Source organism: Delphinapterus leucas, chromosome 10 (assembly GCF_059928025.1).
Source record: "Delphinapterus leucas isolate spDelLeu-1000000601 "Yukka" chromosome 10, BTC_Dleu_Yukka2, whole genome shotgun sequence".
In the NCBI taxonomy this organism is placed as follows: domain Eukaryota; kingdom Metazoa; phylum Chordata; class Mammalia; order Artiodactyla; family Monodontidae; genus Delphinapterus; species Delphinapterus leucas.
Genome location: NC_143138.1, coordinates 67,805,544 through 67,825,844, shown reverse-complemented (window position 1 = coordinate 67,825,844; position 20,301 = coordinate 67,805,544). Strand labels below are relative to the sequence as shown.

Sequence of the window (20,301 nt, the reverse complement as noted above, 5' to 3'; positions counted from 1 at the left end):
TGACTACAAAGGGGCAGCAAGATGGAATTTTTAGGAATTAAAAAAATCTTGACTGTGGTAGTGGTTACATGACTTTATGTGTTTACCAAAATTTACAGAGTTGTAAATCCCAAAGACTGAATTTTACTCTTTGTAAATTTAAAAATTACTGTTTGCCTGGTCTGTTCCTCACTGTTACAGTCACTCACTCTAAGAGTGCTGGTTCATCCCAGAATCACAGGGTTGGGAGGGAGCTTAGTGGGGAACTGGTTATAGTCCCCAAGCCAAAGTAGAAATTTCTCCTCGAGGCCTACAGGGAGCTTCTGTTTGAGAACCACCAGCAAAGAGGAACTCCCCATCTCTGAAAGCAGGCCAGCTTACAGCAAATAACTTGTTGCTAGCAAATTATTTCTTTTATTAGCTAAAATTGGCTTTTCTACCACTGTTTTCTACCTATTGTTCCTAATCCTATTCCCTGGAGCTCTAGATAAAAGGGCAGGGGCCATCTCCTCCACCTTAGCGGTGGCAGAAGAACTGCACAGAGGGACAACCTGAAGTCAGTCAGAAGCCAAGGTCTTACACCTCATGGACCCACCCCTCTGTGCAGGAGTCTGTGAAATTCTAGGCTATGAGAAGTCATCTGGTCTGGGCTCTAGCCTTAGAAATGCCCAGACCACACACACTGGGGAACCTCCAGAGAGAAGAGACAACACTCCCAGGACCTCCTCCTGAATGAAGCTGGGAGGTTACAGTCTGTCATTCTCTCCTTGATCAGAAAGTTCCTTTCACATGATGTTCAATTCCTTTCCTCTGATTCTTTTCTGGCCTCTAACTTCATGAAGAAAATCCACAAATCAATTCTGGCCGGTAAGTAAAGGAAACCCTTGAACAGGACTCAAGATGGCCAAGTTACAGCCTACTTCCGCTGGAACTATAGCCAGGCATCTGGATCACGTGCCTGGGCAAAAGGGGTCCATTCTAGGGGAGAGCACCCTTAACACTGCCAGGTGTTGTCTTACCTGTTTGAAGTTGCCATTTTTCCTTTGCTCCCAGTCCATCATGTCATGAAAGATGGGAATCATGATATTCCGCACTTCTGGCTGTGGGACCAGTGTCACACCCAGAAAAGGACCAATCATTCCCGGAATAAAGTGGATCTTATGTTCACCTGAACAGCAAAACCCAACAGATGTTAGTTTATGCTTGCTTTGCTCCTTCCATAGAAGCTTCCCAAGTGGGGCCACAACACATGATTTGATCTTTACTGGAAGCATCTGAGAGCATAGCAAGCTCTCCCCTATAGATTTCTGAGATACCTGCTTCTCTTGGCTTTTTAGAGTTCATGGATTAAACTGGCCCAGTACAGTTAAAACAAACTTTCAACAGGCACAAATTCTTTCCAAAGAATTTACTGGGAGGTTCTACAAACTATCTGAAAATCATTCTGAGGTCAAGGAACAGAGTTTACTACTCTAGACAGAATAGGATTTCTGAGTACACTGTAATAGTTTCAGATAATCTGTTCATAGTGTTTATTTAGCAAGGAAAATTCATCTATTTCTGCTTAAACACAATGCACTATCCCTGGGGTTTCTGCCTCTAGCCCAGGGGCATTTAAGTGATAAGGATGTTCAGTCCCAGGTCCAGCCACTAGTGATCTGAAATCCATAGGCCTCTTCACTGCCTGTGCTCAAGTGTGCCCAAGAGGCCCCCTCCTGAGTTACCAGGAGCCTCCTACACAGCCCTACCCTGACAGACTGGCTGAGAGACTCTCTGTGCACCCTCCAACCCCCACCCCTTGTCTTCACACTGCATTTTTGATGGTAGCATTACATTTATTCAGACCAGCTTGGCTCATCCCTCAGTTTTCTCAATGAGGCCTTTCCATGGGAAGTGTGTGGTGTGACTCTCCCTGTGATTAGCTTGTCATTTGGGGCATGCTCCCAGAAGCCAAGGCCAGTCTTGAAGACTGTGGGAGAACTTTTCTTTGTAATGGTAAAGCGAGTGAACCATCTTCCAGAGCTCTGCTTTCAGTCTTTCAGAGACTAAGGGGACAAACTGTGGACCTGTGCAGTGACTGTTATGGTCAAGTAAAACTAGAAAATGTCATTTCCACCCAAAACAATGAGGCAGGAATGGCTTTATCAGGCAAGTTTGACATGTTTTTTGATTTCTTCCATGTTAAAAGCCTATTTAAAGAGCAACTGTTAGCTCTGAGGCAGATTCTGCATATTCCAATCTTGGTATATGGTACAGTTGCTAGTCCCATGTGTTCCTGGGAATTTCAGAGTCATCTTCAGGGTTAAAATCTATACCTGGACCATGCTGGATGCAGGGAGTAAGAGTACTGAAGCTAGAAAGCTGGTTTGGGGAAACGCATCCCCACTCATGGACGGAAGGCCCTAGTGTGGGCAGGAATGCCTTGCACCTTGCCTGCTGCCTCTAGAGCTGTGACTGGGATGGTTAATGGAGAACAATAAGATTTTATGGCCATCATTCCTAAGACTTCAGAGCCATGAGCTTAGTTGAAAGCAGCCTTCACTAGGAAGAAGAGCAGCAGCTTCTCGATCATCCTGACAGGCCACTAAGAAGCCTACAGTATCAGAGGATGGCCCATCTAGTCACCAGGGCAATCCAAGGATTCTACCAAAACCTGACAATCTGAGATCCAAACCAGTGGATATTAGAGAAGCTGTAGAGAAAGGAGATGAAGATCAATCTCACCGAGGCTGCAATTCCTTTCTTACATGCAATTGGCAGCAGGAACCTCGTCTGGATGCCTGAATACCAGAGACCCAAGAAGTGTTTCAATCTTTATTAAAATGAATAGCTGCCCTTGCTCATGTGCTGACTATCTCCAAGATCTATGCTTGTGGGCCTGTATCATCTGGACTGGGACATGAAGAGCACAGAGGATCTTATAGTCTTATAGCCTCATCTTCTTTTTTTCCTTTTGACTTTGGTTCTCAAAAAAGGGATTGTGCATATGTATTACTGGGGTCTTATTTCTCAGCTTAACTCTCCCTGCCAAGGGCTTTGTGCACATGTGCTACACTATACCATCCATCTGAGGTGTTATGTTAAAGATATGTAAAGATCTCTTGGGTCTGAATTAACATTCACAAAACCTGGGGGAAGTAATTAGTCTTGTCACTTTTTATTTGGCTATGCAATATGTGTAAGGGAAAAATATGGAGAAAAGACCTACCCAAATTCTGCCACATGCTGAACAGTTCATAAGCCATCATCACACGCATGTCCCCATACCTGGGAATAGAACACAGGAACCAGCTATTAGTGGGAGAAGGTTCAGGAAGATGGGGCTACAAACCCCAGGAGGCCAGTACTTCAGCACTGTTTCTAAAGCTTCCCAAAATACTAAGTTTTTTGGCTCTCAACTGAATTCTTATACTTGGCTCCTTGGGAGGCTACCTCAGTGAGAACCATGTGGACTTCTTACGAAGCCCCTTATGGAAACATAACCCCATCTGGGCACATGGTAGGAAGATGAATAAGAGACATATGGCTTACTTATCTAGAATCTTCTTCCTCTTGGTGGAAGTAATGATTTCTAGCTGAAGGCTTGGCTGATTTATGAACAGAACTGCCAGGCTAAAATAAGAATTCCACACCTAGAGAGAGAGAGAGAAAGAGGAAATATGTGAAAGCCTGAGTCCTTAACCTTGCAAGGAGAGATTCTAAATATATGCATGTAGCACAGAATTCATTTTACAGTGTTAAGATCTTGATTTTTAAAAAAAAATCTTTGCAAACAGGACTCCCCCCCCCCCCTTTCTTGACTTCCCTGAAACCAGTAGTGTTGATTCTGGACTAGAAAACAAACTCATGGATGTCTGGCTCCCAACACCTCCAACAGGGGTCTTCTAGGTCATACTCTTAATTACTAGCAAGCTTGGAAACTGTATGATACTATGAACATATTAAGAAAGCCCCCAGCCACCTAGCAGACACCTAGCTGAATCCTTCTCAAATTCCTGACCTGCAAACCTGTGAGCAAAATAAAATGGTTGTTTTAAGTAAAACAAAACAGTGAGCCTGGTTTCTGGCTTTCTAGGGTTATTACAAAGACAGTGATGGATTTTAGGAGCTCCTACCTTAAAGTCGAAGTCTGTCTCTGTGAAATTCTTGTGCAGTGCAGAGGACAGGTACTGGACTGTAGTGACTATAATACTGCAGTAAGGGAACAAGGTGTTGGCAGAGTTAAAAGACTAACGATGGCATCCTATAGCTTAGCATCAACGGTCTATGGCCCGTGTGCAAACTTCTTGAGTACAACTAGCTCTCGTGTAAGATGTGACTTTAAAGGAGAGAGAGAGATGGCACAAACCCCACAAAAAACCCATCTTGGAGAAATGCCCCACCAGTTGGTTCTAGACCTAGCTCTGCCATTACCTGGCCTTGGTACTACTTCTCTCTGGGCCCCAGTTTCCCTGCCTATAAAAGGAGGGGAGTGAGGTTTAATGGTTCTTCAAGGTTTCTTCCAGTTCAAAGAGTGATTCTAGTATTTTGGGGACCTTGGATAATGAACATATATTATGACCACCAGAGGACTTAGAGTAGCATTCTATTATTTTACTTGATAATAATGGTTTATAGTTATTAAACCTCTACTTTTATCATATACTATTATTTTCATGTATAAGTCATTTGATTTCAGCCTTTGATCTAGAATATCACTTTCAATTTTCACCTGGGCACATTTAAGGGGCAATGGGAGGCTGATTTGCTAGAACCAAGGACACAGGTCAAGGGAGGGAGAAAGTGAGGTGGGACAGGCAGGTAAGGGTTTGATTACAGAGGGTGTTGGATGCCTGGTAAAGGAGCTTACATCCGAAGCCTTGGTGCAGAAGAGGGGCAAGGCAAAAACAGTGCATTAGAGAGACTAGTCACCAGCAAACAAATATGAAAAGTAAAAGCTTTGAAAGAAGAGGCTGCTCCTGCAGAATGGGCTGGAGAGCCTGAAATGCCCTGACTAGAGCTAAGAGAAACAAGAGGGGGTCAAATGGAAAATCCACTATTTAAGGAAATATCTGTGCAACTCTGTTTAAAACCCTTCTTCTGTTCTGTATAAAATGTTTGCAGTTTTGAAAAAAGAAAAAAGAGTGCTATAAAAGGTACAAAGTAGAAAGACCATGCTGACACCTTGGTAATATATCTAACATAAATAATTTCACCACACTGCATAAGGTCAACATGAAAGGCAGATCAGAGGGAGCGGGCCGTAGACTAGAGAGTGGAGGCCAAGTGGCCTTCTCCCACAAGCACCTTACCACCCACATTACTTGTCTGGTTTGTCAGTTAGAAGCACAGCGTAGAAATATGAATGGGGCAGACAATTTGGGGTCGGCCTTAGAGTGAATTCTGTGGCCAGCATTAGAAGTGGTCAGAGAGAGCCTCACAGCCAGGTCTCAGGTGGGTAATTAGCACTTGTTGTGGGAGGCAAGCAGTGTCTGGCAGACAACACAAATCAAATCAAGAGGAGGCCTTGGGATACTGCCTGAAATTACAGAGCAACAGAGGCCAATGAACAGGCCCTCCTCCAGGAGGAACCCTTCTCTGGGTATTATAATTCTCATTCTTAAAAGTTCCTTTTCTATCCTTACCATGACATCGTCTGCCAGGCACTTAGATTCCAGTTTTAAACTATCTTTGACTATTCCTCCTCCGTGAACTTTGGTAAATGGCCAAGTCCTGCTGATTGTGCCTCCAAACATTTTCACATTTGCCCTCTCCTCTCTGTCCCCATGGCTTTGACCTTGATTTCTGACTTGCTTTTTCTCTCACACATAGACACACTCTCCTTAGTCTGGGAACAGTTCTGTGGATGCTGGTGCAGGGCCCTTCCACACTCACTTGCTTGTGAGAAGTCTCATCACCATCCAGTCCCGAGGAAAGACACTCATCTTCATCAGGTTCCGGAACACACAGAAAATCTTCAGCAGAAATTCCTGGTCCAAGAGGAAAATCTGATGTGAGACACCATACCTCTACCACTGCAGCATACATTTCCTCAACAGGGCTCTCCAGACCTCTAGACCATGAAAATGTATGGGACCGGTAGGTGATACTCTGGTTCCCTTTGTGAGCTGCTTTTCTCTTAGAGGGCTGCATGAGAGTGAGGTCTGGGCACTCTAACAGGCCAGTCCCAAACTGGGTAGAAGAGATGCACTATACCCACTCAGCCCAGTGCCTAACGACCAAAGCACAGGGGGTCCAGCAGAAATGGTATCCACCAGAGTCCATCGTTCTCAATCTTTGGGGCATGACCCCTGAGCACTTGACTGTAAGAACTTGCTTTCCTGGATGTTAAGAACGCATTGACAAGAGAAGCACTTTAGGGATAGCAGAGTAAGTACCTCCAAAAATGTGCTCCTCCATGAAAGCAATGAGAACAGTCACAAAGACTGGTTAATGAAAGGCTTGCAACAGTAAGAAGTGTTATTTAAGAAAAATGGTTGAATCTCAGTAGGAAAAGTGAGCTTTATTGTGTTTTAACTTTCCCCATTCCCATCCCCTCTCTCTCCCTGTCTTCAGGGTATCCTTGAAAACAAGCAGCTGTAGAACCATGGTAGTAGTAAAACCCAGCACCCTAGCAGTCACTAGAAGGGACAAAATGGTTTTGGAGCTCCCCCAAAAGCGCCATCCCAAGAGAATTGTTACTGTTTGATCTGTTAGGCAGCAACCTGGGAAAGCCCCACTCAGAGGGCTTAATTGACTGGACTCAGAGTTCACTAAGTGAGAAAAGCCTTATCCGTAGTGCAGGTGTTGAAAATATCATCCATAATAATTTAACATCCCAGCTGCACGAAGCAATCATATCAATTGGGACAAACAAGAGAGTGGCCAAAACACTTAAAAGAAAAATCTGGGTAATGAGACATACACTTGGGGCTTTGAAAAGCTCTGACATATTCCTAGGAATCTAGAAGGCCACATATGTGTGCAGGGCTGTACAAATCCCCAGAAAAGACCTAAGAAGCCTAATCTGTCACCTCTGGCTGACTTTGAGGCTCTATGCAAGCAAGAAGTGAAGGCTAAGGCAGCAATGTAAACTGCTGAAGCACTGAAGGTGAGCCCCAACCCCACACAGAGAAACTTAGTGAAGTGGAAGACTCATTGATTTAAGGTGTTTAAGGAAATCTCTGTCTAGTTATTAGCTTATCATTAAGCTAACTGAATGAAAACTTCAGGGGCTGCACACAACAAAAAATGCAGACATTAAAGAATTAGTCCAGGAAAGTCACTAAACAAACAAATATCAACAACAAAAATGAAACAACAATAAACCCTGGGGATGTGGGCAGGGGGAAGGGAATCTGATTACCAGACTTGCTACATTATTTAAATTGTCCAGTTTTCAATAAAGAAATTATAAGATGTGAAATGAAACAGGAAATTATGGAAACATACATAAGACAGATATAAAACAAATAGCAAAATGGCAGGTGTAAATCCTCTTACTGGTAATTACAACAAATGTAAATGGGTTAAGCATTCCAATCAAAAGGCAGAGACAGGAAGAATGGATTAAAAAATGAACATGATCCAATTGTATGTTATCTACAAGATACATAAATACTTCAGATTCAAAGAGACAAATATATTGAATGTAAAAGGATAGACAAATATATACAATGAAAATAGTACCCAAAAGAAAACTGGTGTGGCTATGTTAACATCAAACAATATAGACTTTAACAAAAATTGTTAATAGAGATTAAAAAGAACATTTTATAGTGATAAAGGAGTCAGTTGATATGGAAGACATAAACATAAATGCACTTAAAAGAGAGCCTCAAAATACAGGAAGCAAAACCTAACAAAACTGAAAGGAAAAACAGACAATTCAACAATGACAGTTGGAGGCTTTAATGTACCATTTTCAATAATGTATAGAACAACTAAATAGAAGATCATCAAGGAAAAAGAAATCTTGAATGGGACTTCCCTGGTGGTCCAGTGGTTAAGAATCTGCCTTCCAATGCAGGGGATGTGAGTTCAATCCCTGGTCAGGGAACTAAGATCTCACATGCCACAGGGCAACTAAGCCTGCGTGCTCTAGAGCCCGTGCACCACAACTAGAAAGCCTGCGCACCGCAACTACTGAGCCCGTGTGCTCTGGAGCCCACGTGCCACAACTAGAGAGCCCGTGTGCTGCAACTACTGAGCCCACATGCTCTAGAGCCTGTGCATCGCAACTATAGAGAAGTCCGCATGCCTCAATGAAAGATCCTGCATGCTGCAACTAAGATCCTGCGTGTCACAACTAAGACTTGATGTAGCCAAATAAATAAATAAATATTTAAAAAGAAACCTTGAACAATACTATACACTAACTAGACCTAACTGACATCTATACAACACTCCATCCAACAATAGCAGAATACACACATTTTTCTCAAATGCACACAGAAGAACATGTGCATTCTCTTCTTTAGGGTAGACCATGTTAGACCATAAAGAAAGCCTCAGTAAATTTAAAAGAACTGAAATCACACACAGCATGCTCTCCAACCATCATGAAAGGGAGTTAGAAATCAATAAGGAAAGAAGGAATCAAGAAGGAAATATAGGAAAATTTTTTAAAATGTGGAATGAAACAGTACACTCCCAAATAACCAATGCACCAAAGAAGGAACCACAAGGAAATTAGGAACAGCTTTGACATGAATAAAAGGGAAAACATATCAAATCAAAACTTAAGGGATGAAAAAACAAAACAAAACAAAACTTAAGGGATGAAGCTAAAGATTATAGCTGTAGTGCCTATATTAAAAAGAAGATCCCAAATCAATAACCTACATTGCACCTTAAGAAACTAGAAAAAGAAGAACAAACTAAAGTAAGCAGAAGGAAGGGAATAATAAAAATTAGAACAGAAATAAATGAAATAGAGAAGAGGAAAATAGAGGAGAAAATGAAACCAAAAGCTGGCTCTTTGAAAAGATAACAGAATTGACAAATTTTAGCTAGTCTGACCAAGAAAAAAAAGGAGAGAGAAGACTCAAATTACTAAAATTAAGGATAGGGCTTCCCTGGTGGCACACTGGTTAAGAATCCACCTGCCAATGCAGGGGACATGGGTTCGAACTCTGGTCTGGGAAGATCCCACATGCCGCAGAGCAACTAAGCCTGTGCACCACAACTACTGAACCTACACTCTAGAGCCCGCAAAACACAACTACTGAGCCCGCATGCTGCAATTACTGAAGCCTGCGCGCCTAGAGCCCGTGCTCTGCAACAAAGAGAAGCCACTGCAATGAGAAGCCTGCGCACCACAATGAAGAGTAGCCCCTGCTTGCCATAACTAGAAAAAGCCCGCTTGCAGCAATGAAGACCCAATGCAGCCAATAAATTAATTAAAAATAAATAAATAAATAATAAATAAATAAAAATTAGGGATGAAAGAAGGGATATCATTACTAATGTTACAGAACTAGAAAGGTTTATAAGGGACTACTATGGACCAAATGCATGCCAACAAATAATATAATCTAGACGAAATGGACAAATTCTTAGAAAGATACAAACTACTAAAATTCATTTAAAGAAGAAACAGAAAATTTGAGTAGACCTATCATAAATGAAGAGATCAAATTAATAATTGAAAAGCTTCACACAAAGAAAAGCACAGGACCAGATGGCTTCACTGGTGAAATCTACCAAATGTTTAAGTTAGAATTAATACCAATACTTGTCTTTTTAATTATATTCACTTTGAAAGTGAAGCAGTATCTTACTGTGGTTTTGATCTGCATTTCCCTAATGACTAATGATGCTGAACATCTTTTCAACTGTGTACTGACCATTTACATATATTCTTTGGGGACATGTCTATTAAAATCCTTGGCTCATTATTAAATTGGGTTATTTGTCTTTTTATTGTTGAGTTGTAAGAGTTCTTTATATAATAGATACAAGTTCTTTATTAGATTCAAGCTTTGCCAATATTTTCTTTCATTTGTGGGTTGTCTTTAACTTTCTTGATGGTGTCCTTTGAAATATACAAGTTTTTAATTTTGGTGAAGTCTAACTTACCTATTTTATCTTTTGTTGTTCCTACTTTTGGTGTCAAATCTCAGAAACCACAGCTAAACCCAAGGATTTAAAGATATACTCCTATGTTTCCTTCTAAGAGTTTTACAGTTTAGCTTTTACAAATAGGTCTACGATCCCTTCTGAGTTAATTTTTTATATGGTGTGAAGTAGGGGTACAATTTCATTCTTCTGCATGTAGGTATCAAGTTGTCCCAGCACAATTTGTTGAAAAGACTCTTCTTTCCTCATTGAAACTGTCTTGGCACCATTATTGAATATCAATTGACTGTAAATATAAAGGTTTATTTCTGGACTCTCAATCCAATTCCACTGTTATCTGTCTAACTTTAGGCCAGTACCAATCTTGATTACTGTTATTTTGTTGTAAGTTTTGAAACTGGGAAGTGTGAATCCTCCACTTTTGTTTTCTTTTTCAAGACCATTTGGCTATTCTGAGTTCCTCACATTTCCATATGAATTATAGATCAGATTATCACTCTCTGCAAAAAGACAGCTGGAACATTGATAGGTCTTGTGAAGCCTGTTTCATGAGCAATCTACAAATCATCTGTTGAGTTCATAAGAAAGGGAAGAGTCCTGGTTTGCTGACAACCAGTGTGGCCCAGAGTAGCCTCTCATAGAGGCACGTGGTCACAGGGCTGCTATCAGTCAGGGAAAACTTGCCAATGTTACTGGGGTCTGGATCTATGGGAATATTGCTGGCTTTCAGCTTCTGGAAGCCATGCAGTCAGATGTAAAGTGAGGCTAGTACATCTTATACCTTGGCAACACTGGCTACTTGCACTCACCCTCTGGCAGGGGAAAGACTCCTGGGCAGTCTTAGCTGCATGCTTCCTTTCCCGGGTGAAAGATCAATGTTTTTCTGCCTACCTTGAGCTCATCTTTGCTCTGGAAGTTGTCCAGGAGGTGCTGGTAATGGGTGTCACACATCTGGCGGAGCAATGAGAGAAGGCAGGACACATACTCGCCCTGGGGACCAACCCAAAAAACACTTAGCAAAGCCAATGACAAGAGCTGTGTTCCCCCAATCCACAGAGGGCAAGGAGAGAAGGAAGGGTCTGAGATGGCCCCAATGATCATGAAAGGGAAGGTGACAACTCTGGCCCTGAAAATGAATTTTCTTTTCAGCTAAGGGGGGCCTGAAGGGTTGGGAATTTTAATAAGACCTCTGCAGCATGGGGCTAATTGAAAAACCTTAACCTATAACAAAGAAGTACTGCCAAGTAAGGCAGATATTCTAGCTTTTTTCCTAGGAAAGTTTTGGCTTCATAGTCCTTTGTCATTATATGTTGCCAGGGTACCATACAGAAGTCTGGAGGGGCTACTGGGAACAGGGCTCTCAGCCTTCTCTAGACAGAATCTGGACTCCGCCTATCCTGCTGGGCTGGAGAAGCCCTTCTACAAGGATCTCCTTGGGGACCTCCCAGAGCTTACATGTGATTACTGGACCAGGCAGATGGAACATAGTAGATCAACATAACTCTCTGGAAAGCAGAAGAGTCAAAACTGAACTTTATGAGAAGATGAGCTAATGGCTTTAAGTAAAAATTTAAAGATAAAAAAATGAGTCTTTAAAATTTCTTCAAGTTCTAACTGGGGTACATGGATGAAAACCCCACCTTAAGGACTCCAAAGACTCATCTCATGGAAATCTTTGGCACAGGGCAGCTGAGCATGGCTTCCTCTTACAAGGTTGCTCCTTAGAAGGGATGGAGGAAAAATTACTTCATTTGGGCAGTTTTCAAATGTTTTTAAACTCATGGGAATTTGACAACAGTTTTTTAGTCTCTCAGATCCTTTTTAGACTCATGAAATTATTATACATACATGTATTTAAAATATATACAGGTACATGAACCTCAGCTTTATCTGAAAAAATGGACATAAGCCATAATTTATAGATTTGTTGTGAGGATCAGATGCATTAATGTACATAAAGCATTTAAGTAAACAGTTCACTACATAAAGCTGTGCTCAATAAATTGTTGCTATCATCTTCATTAAATCCATATAAAATAGATCACTTCTTTAGTATTGCTAATAAGTTAATATTTGTAGAGTGCATAAAGCAGAATCTGGCCCACAGCCAGCACTGTGTCATTGCTGGTTAGAAGGATGGGCTGCCAGGACATGGCAGGGTGCGTATGTTTTTACCTATAGTGAGGGTATCCTGAATAGGGGTTCCTAAGAGAGCAGATATTCCTTCCAAGCCCAATGCTCCAGAACTCATGTCTGCTCTTTGCTCTCCCTAACATGCTGGAGCTTGGCTTGCTCCCATAGAAGGTTTTCTACAAAGGGATCATTGTAGTCTTCCACCTGCCAACTAGAAGATTCCAAGCAATCTGTTTATCGTGTTCCAACATCAGGGCTAAGAAGTCCACTCTGTATAGGGGTGGGGGATCTGGGGGGTGTCTCTTTGCCACACCTGAGAAGCTTTCCCAGTCTGTTTCTCTTCTAATTCGATCATAGGATATCATTGTTCAGTAATGCCAGTCCAATTCTACCTCATCACATTTTTCCTGATGCTAGACATTTAGATACAAACACTATGGACAAAAGCGACTAATTTGTAGGTACAAGCAAATCGTGAGAAAATAACTGTCATGCACGTCATTTACAAGAGCCTGCTCCTAAAAGGAATAGTCTATATTTTTCACCTTCAACCTCTTACTATGTCTCTGCTTTATTCCACATTATAGAAAATGACTTGGCTCAAATGCAAAGGCCAATGGAGGTGGTGTGCAGGAAAACAGGACAGGAAGCATCACTGGATCTGCCCCTAAGTAGACTCCTGTGAGTATGAACCTAGAGCTTTCAGAGTGGAGATGGAGTACGACTTGAGAAGGAAAAAGGGCAGCATGCTGACAACCAGGCAGGAAGGGAAGCTGAGATGAAGGTGGTGTGATGGTGAGATGAGGTTTGGTGTGGAGGAACCCCAGGTTAGAAAAGCAAGAAAACCTGAATGTTAGTTACTAACAGTGATCTCCGCTGTGCACTGCGGGCACCGCTGCCCTCTTACCGCCTCCTGAGCGTGCGATTTGCTCATGATGGTGAGCAGAGTCTGTAAGAGCACGTCCAAGAGGCTCTCCACCATCATTTCTACCTCCTCCATGACATCTGCCTCCTGGAGTGAGCAGCGAGAGAGCACACAGTTAGTGCCAGACCTGCTGACGCGCAGCTGGCAGTACGTACTAAGTCAGCCACATCAGGAGTGGTCTTCTGACTTAATTCTCAACACTGAGCTCCTGGCCTCACTGGTATGCAGTGTCAAGGAACCAGGAACAATGGCTCTGAAAGGAGGTGAGGCACACCTGCCACTGTTGCGCTGATTTGGTGGCTGGGGCCTTATCCTAATGCAGCACCACCCTGACACCCACAGTTCTGAACCTCAGACAAATACATTAATTTCAATATACAGGGCAGAAGTGAAGGTTCTAAGTTAAATGTTTTCTTTGATTTTCCTACGAAAGTCAGGAGGAAGCACAGCACTGCTGACTAACATTTTGAGAAAATGGTAAAGAATTCACACCAGGGGGTGTGGTGGCAGCACCTTTACTATTGCTAATGCACACAGAAGTATCTCAGTCTTTCTGAGAACCATTTTCTCCTTGAGTGACCTCAATTTTTGCCAGGCCTGACTGCTGCCCAGATATGCCACTTCTAGCTCCTTGGCATTCTTGCTCACGTTCCCTGGTCCACCAGAAGGACTCTGGTCTCAGTGCATCTTTTTCAGGCAGCCTCACAAAAACAACGGAGCACGCCTCCTCACTAAGGGCTGCTTCCCAGTCACCAGGTTCTGAATTTAGGCAGAGTCTGTGCTATCTTTTTATAGACCTCTCACATGCAGTCTTAAACCCTATAACTTGATTTTCATTATCTCACAAAGAGATTCCCATTGCCTCTTCTCCAGTCTCTTTATATTATTACTGGTCCAAATGTCCATCCATCCATCAACCCACCATTCAGTAAGTATTTACCATGTGCCAGTCACTGTTTGAGAACTGAGTATACAGAAGTGAACAAGAAAGGTAATATCTCTGCTTTCATGGAGCTTAAATTTCACCCACCCTCCATCCATTCAATATAGTTACACTGAGCCCCATTCCACGTGAAAAATTTGAGCAGCTCTTGGGACCAAAGTCTTCTTTCTCATTTGCTGAACTGATCATAACACTCTTAAAACCTGTGATGGCTCTTTAGTTGTAAGCAACTAATTGCACTTGACTCTCTAGCCCCACAAACACAACCAGATCATCTTCAGGTTTTTACCTGTTCCCATTCCTCTGCCATTCCTCCCCTACCCTTTCTTTTCCCCTTCAATTTCTCTCTTTCCTTTAGCAGTAAGCCTCCCATCCCAAGTCTGACCCTGGGTTACCAGTATACCTTATGTGCCTGATGTTGCTTCTCTGAGGCCTGATGGGAAAGAGAGCTGCTAGGCGTTGCCTGGAGCCAAGATCAAACAAAAGGGCCACTACAACCATCACAGTCACTCTGCCAAGCTGGGCCCCCACCACCAGATGGTACTTTAAGTCTGGATACCAGAGCCCCCTATTGAGTCCTTGTATCCTATTCAAACCAAGCACACTCTTTCTTTTCAGCACCTCTCCTGCTCTATCTTCCTGGATAACCTAACCTCGTACGTTCCTATCACTTGGCTACTGGCATTCATTTTAAATGCACTTGAAATTTTATTCTCCAAAAACCTTACCTCAACTTAATAAGATAGCATAATTAACTCATTCTTGTTTTAAGTTTCTTTATATTTTCCTATAAGTTTCCAAATTTTCTAAAAGAAATATGCATTTCTTCCATTATCATAAATATATAAAATAAATATAATTAAAATAAATTCCTACCCTTATTCATGCCTGATACGTTTTCCCTCCTTTCCTACCTCCCTTCCCTACCACAGATCTCTTCTAAAAAATAAAAATAAAGAAGAAAGAAAATAGGCAAAAGCACTAGTAGTTGAAACCTGACCCCTAAAGTACAACTCTACCATCCCATGAGGCTCAGAACTCTTGCGGACAACATTTATCTCTCGTACACCCTGCTCTCATCTGGCATGGTACAGGAATGCCATATGGGTGGAATCAAGCTGCCAGGAAGCTGCCAGAAAAGTCTGAATGAGCAAGCTGCCTCTCAGTCCGGGCCTGCCTCCCTGTGCTTGTGCGTGAGTATCCTTAGAACACTCCCAGGAATACAGAAGTAATACCTTTTGACAGAAATAGAGCATGCACAGGATTGGGCTTTTTGGTACTACAGATAACTATGTTTCTGGGTGTATTTATAGCAGTACAATTTTTTAACATAGCAAGACTGCTGTGTTGAGAAGCCTGCTGGGCACACACAGGGAGGCCTCCATTCACTTGGGCACCCCCATCACTGATGAAAGCTTCTCTGACTGGGAAGTGTACAGACTGATCTTTGTTGGTCTGCCTCTGGCTAAAGTAACACAAGAGAGGGACAGAGCTTTGGGTGGGCAGTGGATTGGGTCTAGGGCCACTACCAGAGAGCTGGTCTTGACGATGGAGAAGATGCTGCCAAGAATCCCTGAGCAGATTAGCAGCTCTTTCTGCTGTCTCAGGTGAAGGTGAATGTGATGGAGAACCACAGGAAGCAGGATGCGACGGGATTCTGAGAGAGAAAACACAAAGGTGAAGAAGCCCTTCAGAGGAGAACCAGCTACCTTTGGAAGCAAGTGGCAATGTGGGATGCAGCTGGTCTCAAAGTAGGTGGGGCTGAGACTGGAGCCAAGCTGGAAATCACCCCCTTCCCTTATGTGGGCCTAACAGCCCACTTCCTGGACATTTTAAGACATTGCACAGCATTATCCTTCTATCTATTGTTCCTTCTTTCTCATTTCAGGCCTAAATATCTAGGGCATGTTATTCAGGATAATGTTAGGAGGCTGCTTCCAAATGAAATCTCTTTACTGACTAGACTCCAAATTAAAAGCACAGATTACAGTGAAAACCCCATTTAAGTGACACAGTTCTATGAACTACACTGATTTTTTTAAAAAAATAAATTTATTTATTTTTGGCTGTGTTGGGTCTTCGTCGCTGCGTGCAGGCTTTCTCTAGTTGCAACGAGCAGGGGCTACTCTTCATTGTGGTGCACGGGCTTCTCATTGCGGTGGCTTCTGTTGTTGCAGAGCCTGGGCTCTAGGCACACAGGCTTCAGTAGCTGTGGCATGTGGGCTCAGTAGTTGTGGTTCGTGGGCTCTAGAGCGCAGGCTCAGTAGTTGTGGCGCACAGGCTTAGTTGCTCCGCGGCATGCGGGATCTTCCCAGACCAGGGCTCGAACCCGTGTCCCCTGCATTGGCGGGAGGATTCTTAACCACTGCATCACCAGGGAAGCCCTGAACTACACTGATTGAACTTGCAGACTTGGTATGGATTATAAATGGTCCTTCTTCACAATGCCCTGGATGGTGGCCTGGCACTTGCACCCCCATAAGTTACGCACTTTGCATCAGCCATCAGGCCTGCCTCCTTTTCCCCTCAGGCTTGTGGGATGCTACATGTATCCACAGCAATGAAAGGAATAGAAGCAGGACTTTTATCTTGTCATAAGCCTGCAATAATCAGCTAAACCTCATTGTCAATCCTACTGCATACGTTAAAATGTTTTTCTTTTCTTTTCTCTTCAATGCTACCTGAATAATATTTTCATCAGGGGGTGACTATATTTAGAACTCCAAATTCAAGAAGGCTAAATCCTAAATCAAGCTCTTTTATTAATTCACTCTAAGATTTTAGGCAGGTTGACTCCTCCTGTGGGCTTAATTTCCCCCATCTATGACTTCACAGGTGTGGTGAGAAGGTGAAACACAAGTGTGAACATGATTCTGGTATCTTGCACTCCAATGTAGTCAATGACTGTGTGATAAAAGTACCACGACACCTGGCCAGCATGATTCAGTCAGACTACCAGTAACACAAACAAGCCAAGGCATTTGGGATTTATTATTCATATTTGACCATAATTAAGTATTCCAGATGAAATTCAGAATGAAAATCTTTTTCAGCAAAAGACAAACTACATGACATACAAGAGGTTTTGGGGACTGCCTTGTCAAATACTTAGAATGTGTTCCAAAAAATGGAATGACAGCTATTCTATGTTTAAAAGGATGCTTGGATAAAAGAGAAGTTCATACTGTATTTTGTAGACCAAAATACCAACAGAGCAAGATTTGTAACAACCAACAGCTGCCTGCAGACAAAATAGTAGTTTTTTATTGGAACCTGCTAATGAAGAAACCAAACTGATATGCTCTGAGGATATGTGTTGGTTAATGACACCACTGGTAAAAGTCTTCCTGCTTCAGGGAAGATGCTTCAACTCAGGCATTCAATGAAAGTGAGAGGCAAGTGAAAATTTGGTCGTGGCTTATTATCTCAATATCCAATTACATAGTTCCAGCCAGATAAGAACAATTTTTCTTAAGTGATTATGGGAAGCAGCAAGTATCAGAAATAACGTATGTCAATGAGGGCAGTCTGCTGTCTGCCTTCCCATATACTCAGAAAGCATCTGCTTTAAGCAGTGCTCAAAGCTTGAGTGTATGCAGTGTCTTCAATGAAAGTATGTCCAAACCATTGATTTTATCTTCAGTCCAGGAACTGATGAAGAGAAAAGTGTTTACCATAAAAAGTTACAGGTGGAGAAAATCTGAATTTCTTGGTGGCAGCTTTACCATCAGCAATACTTTACACAGGTAGAGTTAAGTTAAAGAGAGTATTTATTTAGTACTGCAAATGTGTGTAGCTCTAGTCTGAGAAATTATTGTTCTTATACTTTAAAAGTCAAACTTAAAAAATTTTACTACCAAAAAATTCTAATTATAAAAATTCTAATAATAATTGCTTTACTAGCATTTCAGATTTATTCCTGTGCCCTAGAAATTTATTCCACAATAGTGATATTCTGCTTAAAGGATCAGGCTCACATTGATCTTAACATCTGACTATTGAGTACTTGATCACATTCAATGTGGTTTCAGGTATGACTCCGGGGGTTCCTTCTGAAAGACAGTCTGGCCTGCTGACGGTATTTGTTAGGCTGTCCTGACCTCTTTTGGAGTGTGGAGGGCTCCTCTCCATCACTTTGTCTAATCTTTAGAAGCTCCTTCAGAGAGAGGAATCTATCTGACTGGTGAGGACAGGAACCAAGAAAGTATAGTGGGTCCTCAGGGCCCCCCTTTCAGGGTCTCTTTTATTTCCTTGACTTATCCTATCCCCTTGGGCTAGACCTTTCTCTCTTGTTCCCCTTCGTTTCCTTCTGCTTTTTCATCCTGCTGGGGCTATGGCAGGCCCCATTCTTGGCAGCCGGCTAGACTTGTGGGCCTGGAGGCAGGCCACCCCATGTGGGTCCCTAGGAATAAACTGTGAATAAGGCAGTAGGCCTAGGTTCTGGCTGCATTCTCTAACAGAGTTTACCAAAAACTCTGCATTTGAAGGGCCACTGGTGTCTTGCATGATGGCTGATGAAACTGATCCTTTGCTTCCCACTTGGCCAACACCCTGATAAGGAAGAAAGGTGAGTGTGACTCTCATCCCAACTTGATTTACCTGAGAAAGAAAATAGGCGGCTATCCACAGTTCTGGCAATGGACTGCAGCTTGACCACATCCATTGACTGCCCAATGTGCACGGTGCTGGGCATGCTCCCCAGAGTCCCTCTCACAAACTCTGCTACCTCCTGCACAGTGAACATTTGCAGCAGCTCATCAAAGATCGTTGGGAAGGAATTGAGAAGCGCAGCCTGCAGAAGCAAGTGAAGGTCTGGTTAGCTCAGAGTTAGGTATGCATCTATCTTGCATGCTTAGACAATGATACATGGTGGTGAGAGGTTGAGAAGTCATTGCAGCACCCCTACCTCGAATGTGCTCCTCCCTGGCCTTGGACTCCACCCTGCAGCACTCTTAGGGCATGCAGCAGGAAGAACCAAAAAGGTAACCAAAACAAGAGAATTTACTGGGGCTCAGGCCGCTTGAAGCTTTCAGAACTTGCCAAGGCATTTGCTGGCAAGAAAAGGGAATATATACAGAAATTAACTCTAGGGCTTAACATCTATAGCTGTTTTTGCTCATAAAATGGATTTAAATTTTTTGTCTATCTCTACGATCAAGCTCTTGATTTTCCAGTTTCAGTCCCAAATTCAAGCCAGGAAGCTCTCAAAGAACGTAGGCAAAGATAACTGAGCACCATCAAGCAGCACTAGGTGAGCTCCATTCACAGTCCTTCAGCTAGCAATCCAGCTCTGAAAACTGGACCATTTCCCCAGAATAGTGTAATTTATTTGAAACCATGAAATCTAAAGACTTTGTAAATTAGTTCCTTCACGTGTGATGCCTGGCAGTTTCAAGTGTAAATCCAAAAGGATGGAGAATGTGTGGATTTAGTCAGCCATGAACTCTTGAGGACTGCTGATAATGTTGGCATAGAGTTCAGAGACCTAGATGGCCTGGACAAGTGGAGTATGTGTGTGTTTGGAGAATTCTCTCCTAGGATCTTAGCTCTGGCAGACCCATATGGTAACCTCTTGAGAACTGATTCTCAATATTCTCTTGAGAATCTGAGCCTTTGGGAGGCAGAATAGTTTAGGAGAAAGAGAATGGGTTTTGGAATTGGACAGACATGAGTTTAAATCCCAGCGTTACCACTTATCTGCCACATAAACTTGGGTGAGTTACTACCTAATTCTCACTTTTCTCATCTATAAAATGGGGATGATGCTATTACTTATCTCCTCGTATTGGTATGAGGAAAAAGTTTAGGTGCATAAAATTAATTTCCAGTAGACTGCCTGGCACACAATAGGCCTTCAATAAATGCTGGCTCTTGTTCATTTCTCTTGTCTAAATGGAAGCAGCATGAAGGAGGCTCTTCGTACTTCTCAGTCCTCTTACACTATTAAGCCAAGATTTACAAAGGGAAATGGAGTGTCACCTTGAGACGAGGTGAGAGTGCGCTCTTCCTAAGTGACAGTTTGGGGGGCAGGGTGGGGAGCTGTTTTTCCTGATTGCTTCAACAGGCAGTAAGACACTGGCCTAGAGTGAGTGAAAATTTATGACCTGGGGAAATGGGTCTGTCATACTGCAGTCTATGTTCAGGCCAGGACCAAGGACTGAACTTTTATGAATTCTATCTGCAGATTTATAACTCCCTGGGATATCAAGGAGATCATTTTGCAGTAATTAGAACCAGCACAAAAACTATCATCATAAGCAAC

At 42.6% G+C, this 20,301-nt stretch overlaps 1 protein-coding gene across 1 annotated transcript in view; it reads right to left on the bottom strand.

The window, feature by feature from the left end:
* Positions 1-20,301, bottom strand: part of DOCK3 (dedicator of cytokinesis 3) — a 416,069-nt gene that overhangs the window by 48,380 nt on the left and 347,388 nt on the right. The window contains exons 25-33 of the mRNA XM_089919399.1: positions 18,639-18,831; positions 15,569-15,696; positions 13,037-13,183; positions 10,930-11,028; positions 5,854-5,948; positions 4,095-4,170; positions 3,511-3,611; positions 3,188-3,246; positions 999-1,147 (exon numbers count right to left, since the gene is read on the bottom strand). Of these exons, the coding sequence (XP_089775525.1) occupies positions 999-1,147; positions 3,188-3,246; positions 3,511-3,611; positions 4,095-4,170; positions 5,854-5,948; positions 10,930-11,028; positions 13,037-13,183; positions 15,569-15,696; positions 18,639-18,831 (1,047 nt within the window). The remainder of the gene's footprint in view (positions 1-998; positions 1,148-3,187; positions 3,247-3,510; positions 3,612-4,094; positions 4,171-5,853; positions 5,949-10,929; positions 11,029-13,036; positions 13,184-15,568; positions 15,697-18,638; positions 18,832-20,301) is intronic.